General features: G+C 35.7%; 1 protein-coding gene across 1 annotated transcript in view; it reads right to left on the bottom strand.

The window, feature by feature from the left end:
* Positions 1–12199, bottom strand: part of SmydA-8 (SET and MYND domain containing, arthropod-specific, member 8) — a 57885-nt gene that overhangs the window by 3650 nt on the left and 42036 nt on the right. Inside the window, exons 4-5 of the mRNA XM_069832269.1 lie at positions 2668–2763; positions 941–1026 (exon numbers count right to left, since the gene is read on the bottom strand). Of these exons, the coding sequence (XP_069688370.1) occupies positions 941–1026; positions 2668–2763 (182 nt within the window). The remainder of the gene's footprint in view (positions 1–940; positions 1027–2667; positions 2764–12199) is intronic.

The following is a 12199-nucleotide window of genomic DNA, read 5'->3' as shown; positions in this document are numbered from 1 at the left end:
AATGTAAAAAAATATTGAGAAAAAACCTTGCATTATTAAGAGGGATTCGGTATTGTTTGCTTAGTGGCTAGGCAAAAAGTTTCGAGGGTATTAAATAAATTATTTTCACACGCCTAGACTTGAACGGCGTAGTACCGCACGCACTGGCCGAGAGCTGAAGATAAGCAAGCGTTGGGCGTCATTTTACTGCTGTGTTTATGAAAACTTGTGATAAAGCTAGCACAGCCATGCGCTGCTAGACGACACATCACGTGTTTGTCTCCTGGCCTTGCTTGTCTCGGCTAGCTCCCGCCTCGCAGTCAGCTGGTTAGTTCACGCGCGTACTATTTATTTTCTTTATTTGGTATTTTCAATACTTTCTTATCAACGTACCACCAGTAAAAAATGTGTTTATTTGTACTTTCAATGCGGAATCTGACCATATATTTGAAAAATATTTTTTCGTGGGCAAAGGCGTTTTAATGAAGAAAAATCTAAATTTCTCCATTTCCATAAAAAGTAAGAAAAACTGTTTACATGTCAATATAAACTATAATTTCTCAGCATCAAAATAAACCATGATTTTGATCATTGGGTGAAAGGGTTTCGGAGCCACAACAGTTTGAAGTTGCTAATTTTATGAAAATGCGATAAATTTAAATATTATTAATTTAAACACTATGAAGTTCTGATGCCTCAAACTTTGCACAAAGCATTGTATCACAGTTCTCTACGTACAAAAAAAAAGTTTCATTGTATTTAGAAATTGTAAGGTCAATTTTCTCTATATTTCGGTCGATTTGAGATGGAATAGCTCGACGTATTAGACGCCGTGTACACAGATTAATGCAGCTTTTATTCAGGTTATCATACAGGAAGCACATAAACAAGTAGCGGGACTCATGGCCATGTGGTGAGCACGGTACAAGACAAGGAATCACACCACAAACGTGTTCCTCACCTGGATGTCGTTGTTCGTGTTCGTGTTCTCATTTCTGCGGTGCAGCATTTCCATCAGTGTGCAGTGCAGCTCGTACAGCAGGAGTCCTGCCGAGGGAACAGACTGGCTTTATTGTTGAGCATTACAAGGCCGCATCGACGCTAGAATTGAGCCTCATGGATTTGAACCCTGAAGTCTACGATTAGAGAGCATGTGGTGGTTTGATGGATGAATAGATGGATGGATGGATGGATGGATGAGAGAGATAGATTAGATAGATGGATAGATTAGATAGATTAGATTAGATAAATAGATAGATAGATTAGATTAGAATAGATAGATTAGATTAGAATAGATAGATTAGATTAGATAGATTAAATTAGAATAGATAGATTAGATTAGATAGATTAAATTAGGATAGATAGATTAAATTAGAATAGATAGATTATATTAGATTAGATTTTATAGATTAGATTAGAATAGATAGATTAGACTAGAATAGATAGATTAGATTACATTACATTACATAGATTAGATTATAATAGATAGATTATATTAGAATAGAATAGATAGAATAGATTAGATTAGAATATATAGACTAGAATAGATAGATTAGATAGATAAATTAGATAGATTAGGTAGATAGACAGATAGATAGATAGATAGATAGATAGATAGATAGATAGATAGATAGATAGATAGATAGATAGATAGATAGATAGATAGATAGATAGATAGATAGATAGATAGATAGATAGATAGATAGATAGATAGATAGATAGATAGATAGATAGATAGATAGATAGATAGATAGATAGATAGATAGATAGATAGATAGATAGATAGATAGATAGATAGATAGATAGATAGATAGATAGATAGATCTTTTATTGTCGAAGGCATATTTTATTTATTTATCAGAGCTTCCTCAAATTAGAGGCTGCCATTAGACAAAGCATACAAAACAATACAAGAACAAATAGAAGATGAGAGCTATAAGAGTAAGAAAAAAGGCAAACAAATACACAAACAAACAATGGCAGTTTACAGAAGAAAAAAAATTCAAGTAAAGAATCAATGAAAGCTAAGAAGGAAAAAGAAAAATGATAATGGTGCGTCAATTTTTTTCCATACACTGAATTAGAGTCCATATACGAGTTGGTGGTTCCGTAAAAGTTTGACTGACTCTCTAGTTATGGGGAAGGCCAGTTCGTTCAGAAAAGATTTGTGCAGTCCTAGACATGGTCAAATATATACATTACATTAAATTAAAAATATGTCAAATATAAAATACGTTATTCATTTCAAGGGCCCATGCGTGTATCCTCTAGTTTGTAGGGACACAAATTTATTAATTTCATTTTTATATAATTCCTGAATTTGTGAGTATTTTTTGTCAATTTTATGTCCTCAGGCAAACTATTGCAGATTTTGATACCAAAGAGTCGACCTGGTTGGCGAGTTGGTATAGCGCTGGCCTTCTATGCCCAAGGTTGCGGGTTCGATCCTGGGCCAGGTCGATGGCATTTAAGTGTGCTTAAATGCGACAGGCTCATGTCAGTAGATTTATTGGCACGTAAAAGAACTCCTGCGGGACAAAATCCCGGCACATCCGGCGACGCTGATATAACCTCGGCAGTTGCGAGCGTCGTTAAATAAAACATAAAAATAAAAAAGATACCAAAGACCATATAGGTTACGAAGCTTGGCTCCTCAACCTCACATTATTCTGGTTTTTCCAGACTCACCCTTCATCCTGCATTGCCCGGCTCCTAGGAACACCAGTAGTTGCAGAAGCTCCCGGCAGAGGCTCTCTTTACGCTGCAGCTGTTCCTCGGTCAGGTCTGTGTGACATGGAAAATGTATTTCCTATTCAATTTGAAATGGAATCAGAAAACTTTATGATTCATACCAGAGGTAGCAATGTTTTCTACTGACACACACACACACACGCACATTCATTTGTATATACTGGATAGCTCTTTTAAATTTTTCACCTCGGATAACATTTTAACTTAGCACAAATATCGACATGCATCTGCATTCTGGGGGCTGTTTTAAAACTCGTGGAAGTCAAAACTCCACTTACTCCATGGAATAAGAGAGTTTTTGCATTCCAAGCCAATTTCCCGGTAGGTGGCAACACTATCGCTCAACCAGCTGAGTAAAGTGATACGATACGGTATTCAGAATATCACAAAAATCTATGAAATCCATGTAAGTAAGAGGAGTTAGGAAGGTTTTGATTTCCCTGTCTCAATTATTTTGTTGCAAGACCTTCTGTGTATCTCTATTTCTTTTAATTGAAAAATGAGTTCTATTCAGTCAATACTTAACATAAAACACAATAAAACATGTTATAACAACATTTACACAGATTTTAAAAACAAACGTTTTCGCCAATTTTGATTGGCATCTTCAGGTCGTGTAGTTCGAATGGAACATGTTATAAAAAGTGAACACTTGGTATATGACGTTAAAAACCAAAGTTACAACTGTAATATCACTTAAAAACAGAAAATAGAATGTAGCAAAGAGCCTCCATGATGTGTGTAGAATCACTGTGTTGAAAGAGGCGTGTGTGAACCAAGGAAACAGCGAAACTCTTCTGTCATTGCAGATACAGTTTTCAAGATAGATTTGAAGATGCTACGAACAGGTCGGTCGTGTGGCCGTTATGGAGAGCAGGAAAAATCCTGTAAATTGTAAGGATAGAATGAAAGAATATTTAGAAGCATTTAAGTATTATTTAAATCTTCTAAAACAATACTTACAAAAAATGGAAGAACGTCTTGAAATCCATGAGGCCGGCGACACGACTGATCTTTACATTAAGTGGTAGCGTATGACGAAAACTGTATACGTTGCACGACCATTGAATGAGTGGCCGTTACTTGCGAGTGATTTTAAACAGCGGGTTATTTGAATTTGGGTATTGTTCGTTAAGGAGCGGGCTATCATTACTATTAGAAAAGGGGGTAATATATAGTTCCTCCGCAGCATCATATAATTATGATTGTTAATAGTCTTTAAGACCTGAAGGGCTTCTTCTATGCCATTAAGGGGAGTTGGTCATTATCGCATGAGAAATAATGGTAAAAATAGCCTATCTTCAAGCAGTCATGAATATAATACTATTTATCAGAGGTCTTTCATTTTTGTTAGCTATGTGTCTATGCATATTAAGCTTTAAAATGAAAAAGAATGGATACTCTAGAGTAAATCTTTATCCTTAAATTAATTTTTTTAATTAAGCACATTTTTTTTATAAATTCACTACATGTCTGTGATTAGGTACACTCTATTCACTTATTATAGCACATATTGAATTGAAAATTTGACCACTTACTACTAATAGATACTAAAACATACCCTACTAAAATTATTCATGTATCTGTAATAGTATGGGCATAGGACTTATAGAAATCATCACCGTGAATAAATTTAAAAAAATTGAAGATTAGTATAAGCCCTATGCCCATAGTATTACAGATATTTTAATAATTTTAGTAGGGTATGTTTTAGTATCTATTAGCAGTAAGTGGCCAAAATTTTAATTTAATGTGTGCTATGATAAGTGAATAGAGTGTACCTAACCACAGATATGTAGTGAATTTAGATAAATTATGATCGAAGAACATAGATCACAACATCATAGAACAAATTGCCAACTTACTTTCCGTTTCCTTAAAACAGAATTATTTTTCTTTCAATGACAAAATTTATCAACAAACTAAAGGCTTAGCCATGGGCGATCCCCTATCTGGTCTCCTTTCGGAAGTGTTCTTACAAAGTTTGGAATGTAAACAAGTCCCCAAGTTAACTACTCAGTATAACATACTCTTCTATGCCCGTTACGTAGATGATACCCTCATACTTTACAATAGTAGTAGTGCAATCCACGAAGATGTTCTCAAAAGTTTTAATAACCTGCATCCTAATTTAAAATTTACTTGTGAGACAGAACATAATAGATCTATAAACTTTTTGGATTTGAACATAGCCATTCAGGGCTCCACTGTTTGTTATAATATTGTAAATTTTATTTCAACTCAACAATAGGATTTTATTTTTCCAACAATAATTTCTTTCTACAATTCACCTTAAACGCTCTCGTCAACAATTAGATTTTCACTCAACACAGTATTCGTTATAGCACTCCACCGACGACAGTGACAATTTACTTGGACTAGTACGAACAACAATGAACTGTTAATCTTAACTAATATTTACAAAGCACTATTTACAAATCAGAACTATCAGTTCTCAGTTCACAGTTCTTCTAGCTCAGTCACTCGAGTTCACAGTATCTCGAACCACAGACCTTCAGAGACAGTTCACTGTACTCGAACTCAGGTCCCTCCAACTGCGGTCCACTGCACTCGAACTCAGGCCCCTCCAACTGCAGTCCACTGCACTCGAACTCAGGTCCTCGGATGCTGACAACAGTTGCGGACGCACACTCGAGTCGAACTCCGGTACACAAGACTGGCTTGCTTGCTCTGGCTTAGTCACTGACTGGCTGATTAATCAACTGAAAAAACTACTGTCGTTCCTTCGCGTCCGTAATTTATAACCACAGCGACGTAGCCTCGAAAGTTCGAATTCGCGAGTCTTCCACTTCGACGGATTTCTCGGCCTCTCTAGGCAAGCAGAAGATGCGCGCGCAAACTCCCTCTCCACTCTCTCGCCGCGTAGGCCCTTTCCCCACTACTCTCCGCCGCGCGCCGTCCCTCCGTGCTCCGCGCGATCTGCTTTCTTGCGGGACGCTGGTCGTGAGTTCGAATCTCACGTCGCTGTCACAATATTTATAGGAAACCTACAACCACCAGTCATTCCATCCAATTTGATTCCAATCACCCCTACACACATAAGATTAGTAATTTCCGTTTTCTAGTTGACCGGTTGCTCAAAGTCCCCCTAACCAGAAACAATTATCAGGCTGAATATAGATACGTTGTAAATTTAGCTAAAATCAATGGATTTAATAAGAATTTAATTACCAATTTCATAAGAAAACGCTTAAATAAATTTAAAGCAGAAACCAAAACTAATGGCACTTTAATAAGTTCTGTCAAAAAGACTAAAACCACCCACTGGAAACCCATGACATTTTTCGGTAATGTGTCATACAAATTAGGTAACCTGTTTAGTAAAGAACAAATTAACGTAGCAGTCCGTACCAACAACAAACTAAATAATATAATTCCCAATAACATTCAAAATTACAATAAATTTGCCAATAGCGGTATCTATCTATTACAATGTAAAAACTGTCCCAGTAAATACGTTGGCCAAACAAAAAGGAATTTTCGCACGCGTTACAAAGAGCACGTCTCTGACTTCAAATTCAATAGGAATAAATCAAAGTTTGCCACGCATCTCATTTCCCTTAATCACGAACTTACTGGCATAGAAGAAGCCCTTCAGGTCTTAAAGACTATTAACAATCATAATTATATGAATGCTGCGGAGGAACTATATATTACCACCTTTTCTAATAGTAATGATAGCCCGCTCCTTAACGAACAACACCCAAATTCAAATAACCCGCTGTTTAAAATCATACGCAAGTAACGGTCACTCATTCAATAGTCGTGCAACGTATACAGTTTTCGTCATACGCTACCACTTAATGTAAAGATCAGTCGTGTCGCCGTCCTCATGGATTTCAAGACGTTCTTCCATTTTTTGTAAGTATTGTTTTAGAAGATTTAAATAATACTTAAATGCTTCTGAATATTCTTTCATTCTATCCTTACAATTTACAGGATTTTTCCTGCTCTCCATAACGGCCACACGACCGACCTGTTCGTAGCATCTTCATATCTATCTTGAAAACTGTATCTGCAATGACAGAAGGGTTTTGCGGTTTCCTTGGTTCACACACGCCTCTTTCAACACAGTGATCCTACACACATCGTGGAGGCTTTTTGCTACATTCTATTCTCTGTTTTTAAGTGATATTACAGTTGTAACTTTGGTTTTTAACGTCATATACCAAGTGTTCACTTTTTATAACATGCTTTTCCAATTCACTGCGGGCTAAAGCAAGGAGATGCACTATCACCTTTACTTTTTAACTTCGCTCTAGAATATGCCATTAGGAAAGTTCAGGATAACAGGCAGGGTTTGGAATTGAACGGGTTACATCAGCTTCTTGTCTATGCGGATGACGTGAATATGTTAGGAGAAAATACACAAACGATTAGGGAAAACACGGAAATTTTACTTGAAGCAAGTAGAGCGATCGGTTTGGAAGTAAATCCCGAAAAGACAAAGTATATGATTATGTCTCGTGACCAGAATATTGTACGAAATGGAAATATGAAAATTGGAGATTTATCCTTCGAAGAGGTGGAAAAATTCAAATATCTTGGAGCAACAGTAACAAATATAAATGATACTCGGGAGGAAATTAAACACAGAATAAATATGGGAAATGCGTGTTATTATTCGGTTGAGAAGCTCTTATCATCCAGTCTGCTGTCGAAAAATCTGAAAATTAGAATTTATAAAACAGTTATATTACCGGTTCTTCTGTATGGTTGTGAAACTTGGACTCTCACTCTGAGAGAGGAACATAGGTTCAGGGTGTTTGAGAATAAGGTGCTAAGGAAAATATTTGGGGCTAAGCGGGATGAAGTTACAGGAGAATGGAGAAAGTTACACAACACAGAACTGCACGCATTGTATTCTTCACCTGACATAATTAGGAACATTAAATCCAGACGTTTGAGATGGGCAGGGCATGTAGCACGTATGGGCGAATCCAGAAATGCATATAGAGTGTTAGTTGGGAGACCGGAGGGAAAAAGACCTTTAAGGAGGCCGAGACGTAGATGGGAAGATAATATTAAAATGGATTTGAGGGAGGTGGGGTATGATGATAGAGACTGGATTAATCTTGCACAGGATAGGGACCGCTGGCGGGCTTATGTGAGGGCGGCAATGAACCTTCGGGTTCCTTAAAAGCCATTTGTAAGTAAGTAAGTTCCATTCGACGTACACGACCTGAAGATGCCAATCAAAATTGGCGAAAACGTTTGTTTTAAAATCTGTATAATGTTATTATAACATGTTTTATTGTGTTTATGTTAAGTATTGACTGAATAGAACTCATTTTTCAACTAACATTGAACTTAACGGAACCAATATGCCTTTGAAAATCTATTTCTTTTGTTTTCTAAGCGAAGTCCTCTTAACACGATAATATTTCAAATCGATAGCGACTTCGACTCGGCATTTCTTTTGCAGATCAGTGTACAATACACGAAATAGTGTAGAAAATTTATGCGGTATTCAACTTTTTTCAGCGCCCTATTTGGAACTGCGCATTGATACGTTAAAGCGGCTATATTTACTAGCATAAGCCCTTGTTAATAATGTCTGCTAAGTATATATATAATCTGAACTGGTAATGGAAATTACGCGAAAACGGCTGAACGGATTTTAATAAATGACCCCTCAATTTGAAGCTTGGAACCCAAAGTTTTTCAGAAAAATAGTAGTTTTCAGTGAAATGTCAATTTTCCTACTTCATTTTCCTATTTTCCAAAATCCTTCTGTCGTCAGTTTTGAGAACTAATTGCATTTCAGCACAGCCGTGATTTCAGTATAAAACAAAAAACACACTACAATCAGTACAATAAACAATAGCTATTACACGAAGGCCATGACCTGCAGGATTGCTGACATGTTTAGAGTTCAAATTCAATAGATTATTAAAAATTTCAAGACTTACTAAAAGTAATTTACAGGTCTGATTCTGCGGTGTGTAATTTTCTGCATACAACTGTGTATTGGATATTGAAATCTACAAAACTTGAGGTGGTTTGATGACATTATTACAATTAGAAATGAAATTTCATTACAGTTAATGCCATGATGTGACTATTTTTCTTTAATTATACATATTAATGCTATGCTGATGATATGAAAGTGAAACGTTTTGGGGTTATATAAGTAGATATAGAGAATGTGTTAAATTAGATCTTCATTTCTAATTTATAACGTACGTAAGATAATAATATTGTTATTAAAAATCAAATATTTTTATAGTTATTAATCAAGTGGGGTTGGGTCTTTTTCATATACTTAATGGCGTGTGGTGTAGATATTTATAAGTGTCATTCTCTTCGGTATTCGCTCGAGAGATCGCAAAAATGACAGTTCCTAAGGAAAGACCAAAAGGTATTACTTACTGATAAAATAAGAGGCCTAGAAAATTTTGTAGTCTCTCGATCATTTCAGCAAGATCTCTTAGCAGGATAAAATGATTTTACCCTCTGCATTTCAAGCTCTACATGCAGCAGCTATACCAAGATGCTATGTCTATTGTTCAAAAGCATAGCAAACCTGACTTTTACAATCCACAGTGACCTGAAATAGCTATTGCTTTACTCCCATATGAAGAACCCACTGATCGTCCTGACATTGTTACTTGCGTTTTCGCGTTGAAACTCAAGATACATAGCATACATAGGTTCAAGAAAAAAGGATTTGGCATAAAAATACCATTTAGAGGGAGTATGTTTCATTATTATGGAAGCAAATATCTTTCAAAATGTCTGGTATTTTTCATCTATACTAATAATAAATCTGTAACCGAAATTTTTCTGGTAATTTTCGATTTTCCAAAAATAATTGGTCCTAACATATATAATTAACCGCCCTGAAACCGAAAATCGCTTTTTTGAAATTTTTGTTTGTATGTCTGTCTGTCTGGATGTTTGTTACAGTTTCACGTGATAATGGCTAAACCGATTTATATGAAAATTGGAATATAAATTAAGTTCGTTGTAACTTAGAATTTAGGCTATATGGCATTCAAAATATTTTATTTAAAAGGGGGTTATAAGGGGGCTTGAATTAAATAAATCGAAATATCTCCCTTATTATTAATTTTCATGAAAAATATTACATAACAAAAGTTTCTTTAAAAATAATTTCCGATAAGTTTTATTCCATGCAAAAGTTTGATAGGACTGATATTGAATGAGATAAATGAGTTTTAAAATTACAATAACAACGCCATCTAAGGCGGTGTAATAAAATGAAAAACAAATGACTTCGTCTATAAGGGGCCTTGGACAACAACAATCGAAAGCTATTAAACATAGCCTACAGAGAATGTTTCTGTGTTTGTATGAAGTAATATCGGAAGCTAAATTAACCGATTTGTATAATTAATTATTAATTCACCATTGCAAAGTGTAGTTTCTCTAGATGGACATAATGCTATAATGTTATTACAGTAACTTCTGAGTGAATCGAGGACAGGTAAGATTAAAATAGCTTCTTATGCACAGAAAACTGGATAGGCATTCTAAAATAATTTTTATGACCAAATGAGTGTCTCTGGACCAAAATGATCGCATTTTAATTATTTGGATGCAATTTAAATTAAGTAACATATTAAACGATTTATCCTTCTATCAAACACGGATGTTCCCTGGATGAAATGTCCTATTTTAATTATGTAATTACTTTATATTTATTTCTAGCCGGTGCAGCGGAGCGCACGGGTACGGCTAGTTGAAAATAAATCTGAAAATTTTTTATTTGAACTTCTAATGAAATTAGTTTGCTGTACAAACCACTAGTAGGCTTAGAATTCAATCAATCCAGCGAATATCGATAAATTTCATGGAAGGTTTTAAGAACAATTTCCAGAGTTCCAGAAGACTTGATGGAAAAGTGACGTCATGGAGAACTTAAAGAAAATATTCCCCACGTTCAGATCATGAAACCAAGACTGCTGCGGTGTCGTGGTGCACCTCCAGCTTATCCGAAATAGAAAACGAGAGTTAACAGAATTTCTCATGCACTCGAGGTCAGGACCGGTCGCGAGTAAAAATAGAAGCCATCTAGAACGTTGGGGCGGGGGTGTTGACGGAAATGTATCTCATTTAAAGTGGATCCTGATTAATTTCGTACGCGCACTCCAAATTTACTTGGAGCGGAGGTGTGCGAGACGCTGGAAGGTGACTTCCGTGAGTCTGAAGCGGCCTTGAGGGACGGCTGTCAGTCCTCACGACTGACTGGTTCAAAGCAAGAGGTCTAGTGTTCGTATCCTGTTACGAAGCTTTTCAGTTGAGTTTCTCAAATTTAGAACCGAGACGGTCCTTATGGTCACCATATTTTTTTTTTATTTTTGTAGAAATTCTCTTTTTGAACTACAACTACTACTGCTAGTCTCGAAAAGACAAAGTATATGATTATGTCTCGTGACCAGAATATTGTACGAAATGGAAATATAAAAATTGGAAATTTATTCTTTGAAAAGGTGGAAAAATTCAAATACCTGGGAGCAACAGTAACAAATATAAACGATATTCGAGAGGAAATTAACCACAGAATAAATATGGGAAATGCCCGTTATTATTCGGTTAAAAAATAACAGGGATTTCCCATATTTCTGTGGTGTTTGGGTAAAGGGAGAGAAGTCATAAAAGTGAGTTCGGAGATAAATGAAAATTAAACTGGGAATCCTTATTACCAGGGAAAGGGATTTGGAGTATTATAAAGAATGGTGAAAAGTAGTATAGATATTCGTAGCTCAGTGACTGTCAAGCGAGCTGCGTTACGGCGCAAGGAAGTGTACAGTCCACTTCATACAAACTTACACGCAACGTCTGTAAATATATTTCAGAATAAACAAATGGAATAGTTTAATGACGTGACCTACATACATAATCTGCATTTCTTTTTAACTACATGTGCTTTTCTTCGCAACGCACAAGACACCAATAAACAACATTACAAATATACATAATTAAATATCAACCTCTGCATCTTCGCGTGTCGGTGGACATATTGATGTTGATAGACAGTTGTCTTCTGTATGGAACTCGCCTCTGAATACGTAGATCCAAACGAAATGGCATTTTCAATTAATGCTATGCCTTGTTATGCCTTGTTGTAATAAATTGTAAATATTATTTTCAAAATACAACTTTGCTCTGTTGCAAGGAAGGAAATTTTGTAACATGGAAAAACTCTGCTCTCCATCTGCAGAGACAATTAGAGAGTACTTGAAACAAGATACGTCAATTAAATTCACATGTTGAATGACGTCATTGGGAAACATCTTTGTTAGTACATCTGAAATCCGACTAAGAATATCGTATCCATCATTTTTAATCGAACCCTGTTCATTTTTTCACCAACACGTTTTCCTATTTCACCTTCTACTGCACTCAGTTTATTTACAATAGTCCTCATAATATTTATTTGCTCAACTAGTTCTACTCCTGACTTTCCTTATTGAATAATGGC

Source organism: Periplaneta americana, chromosome 8, assembly GCF_040183065.1.
Source record: "Periplaneta americana isolate PAMFEO1 chromosome 8, P.americana_PAMFEO1_priV1, whole genome shotgun sequence".
Lineage (NCBI taxonomy): Eukaryota > Metazoa > Arthropoda > Insecta > Blattodea > Blattidae > Periplaneta > Periplaneta americana.
This window is presented reverse-complemented; position numbering and strand designations above follow the sequence as displayed.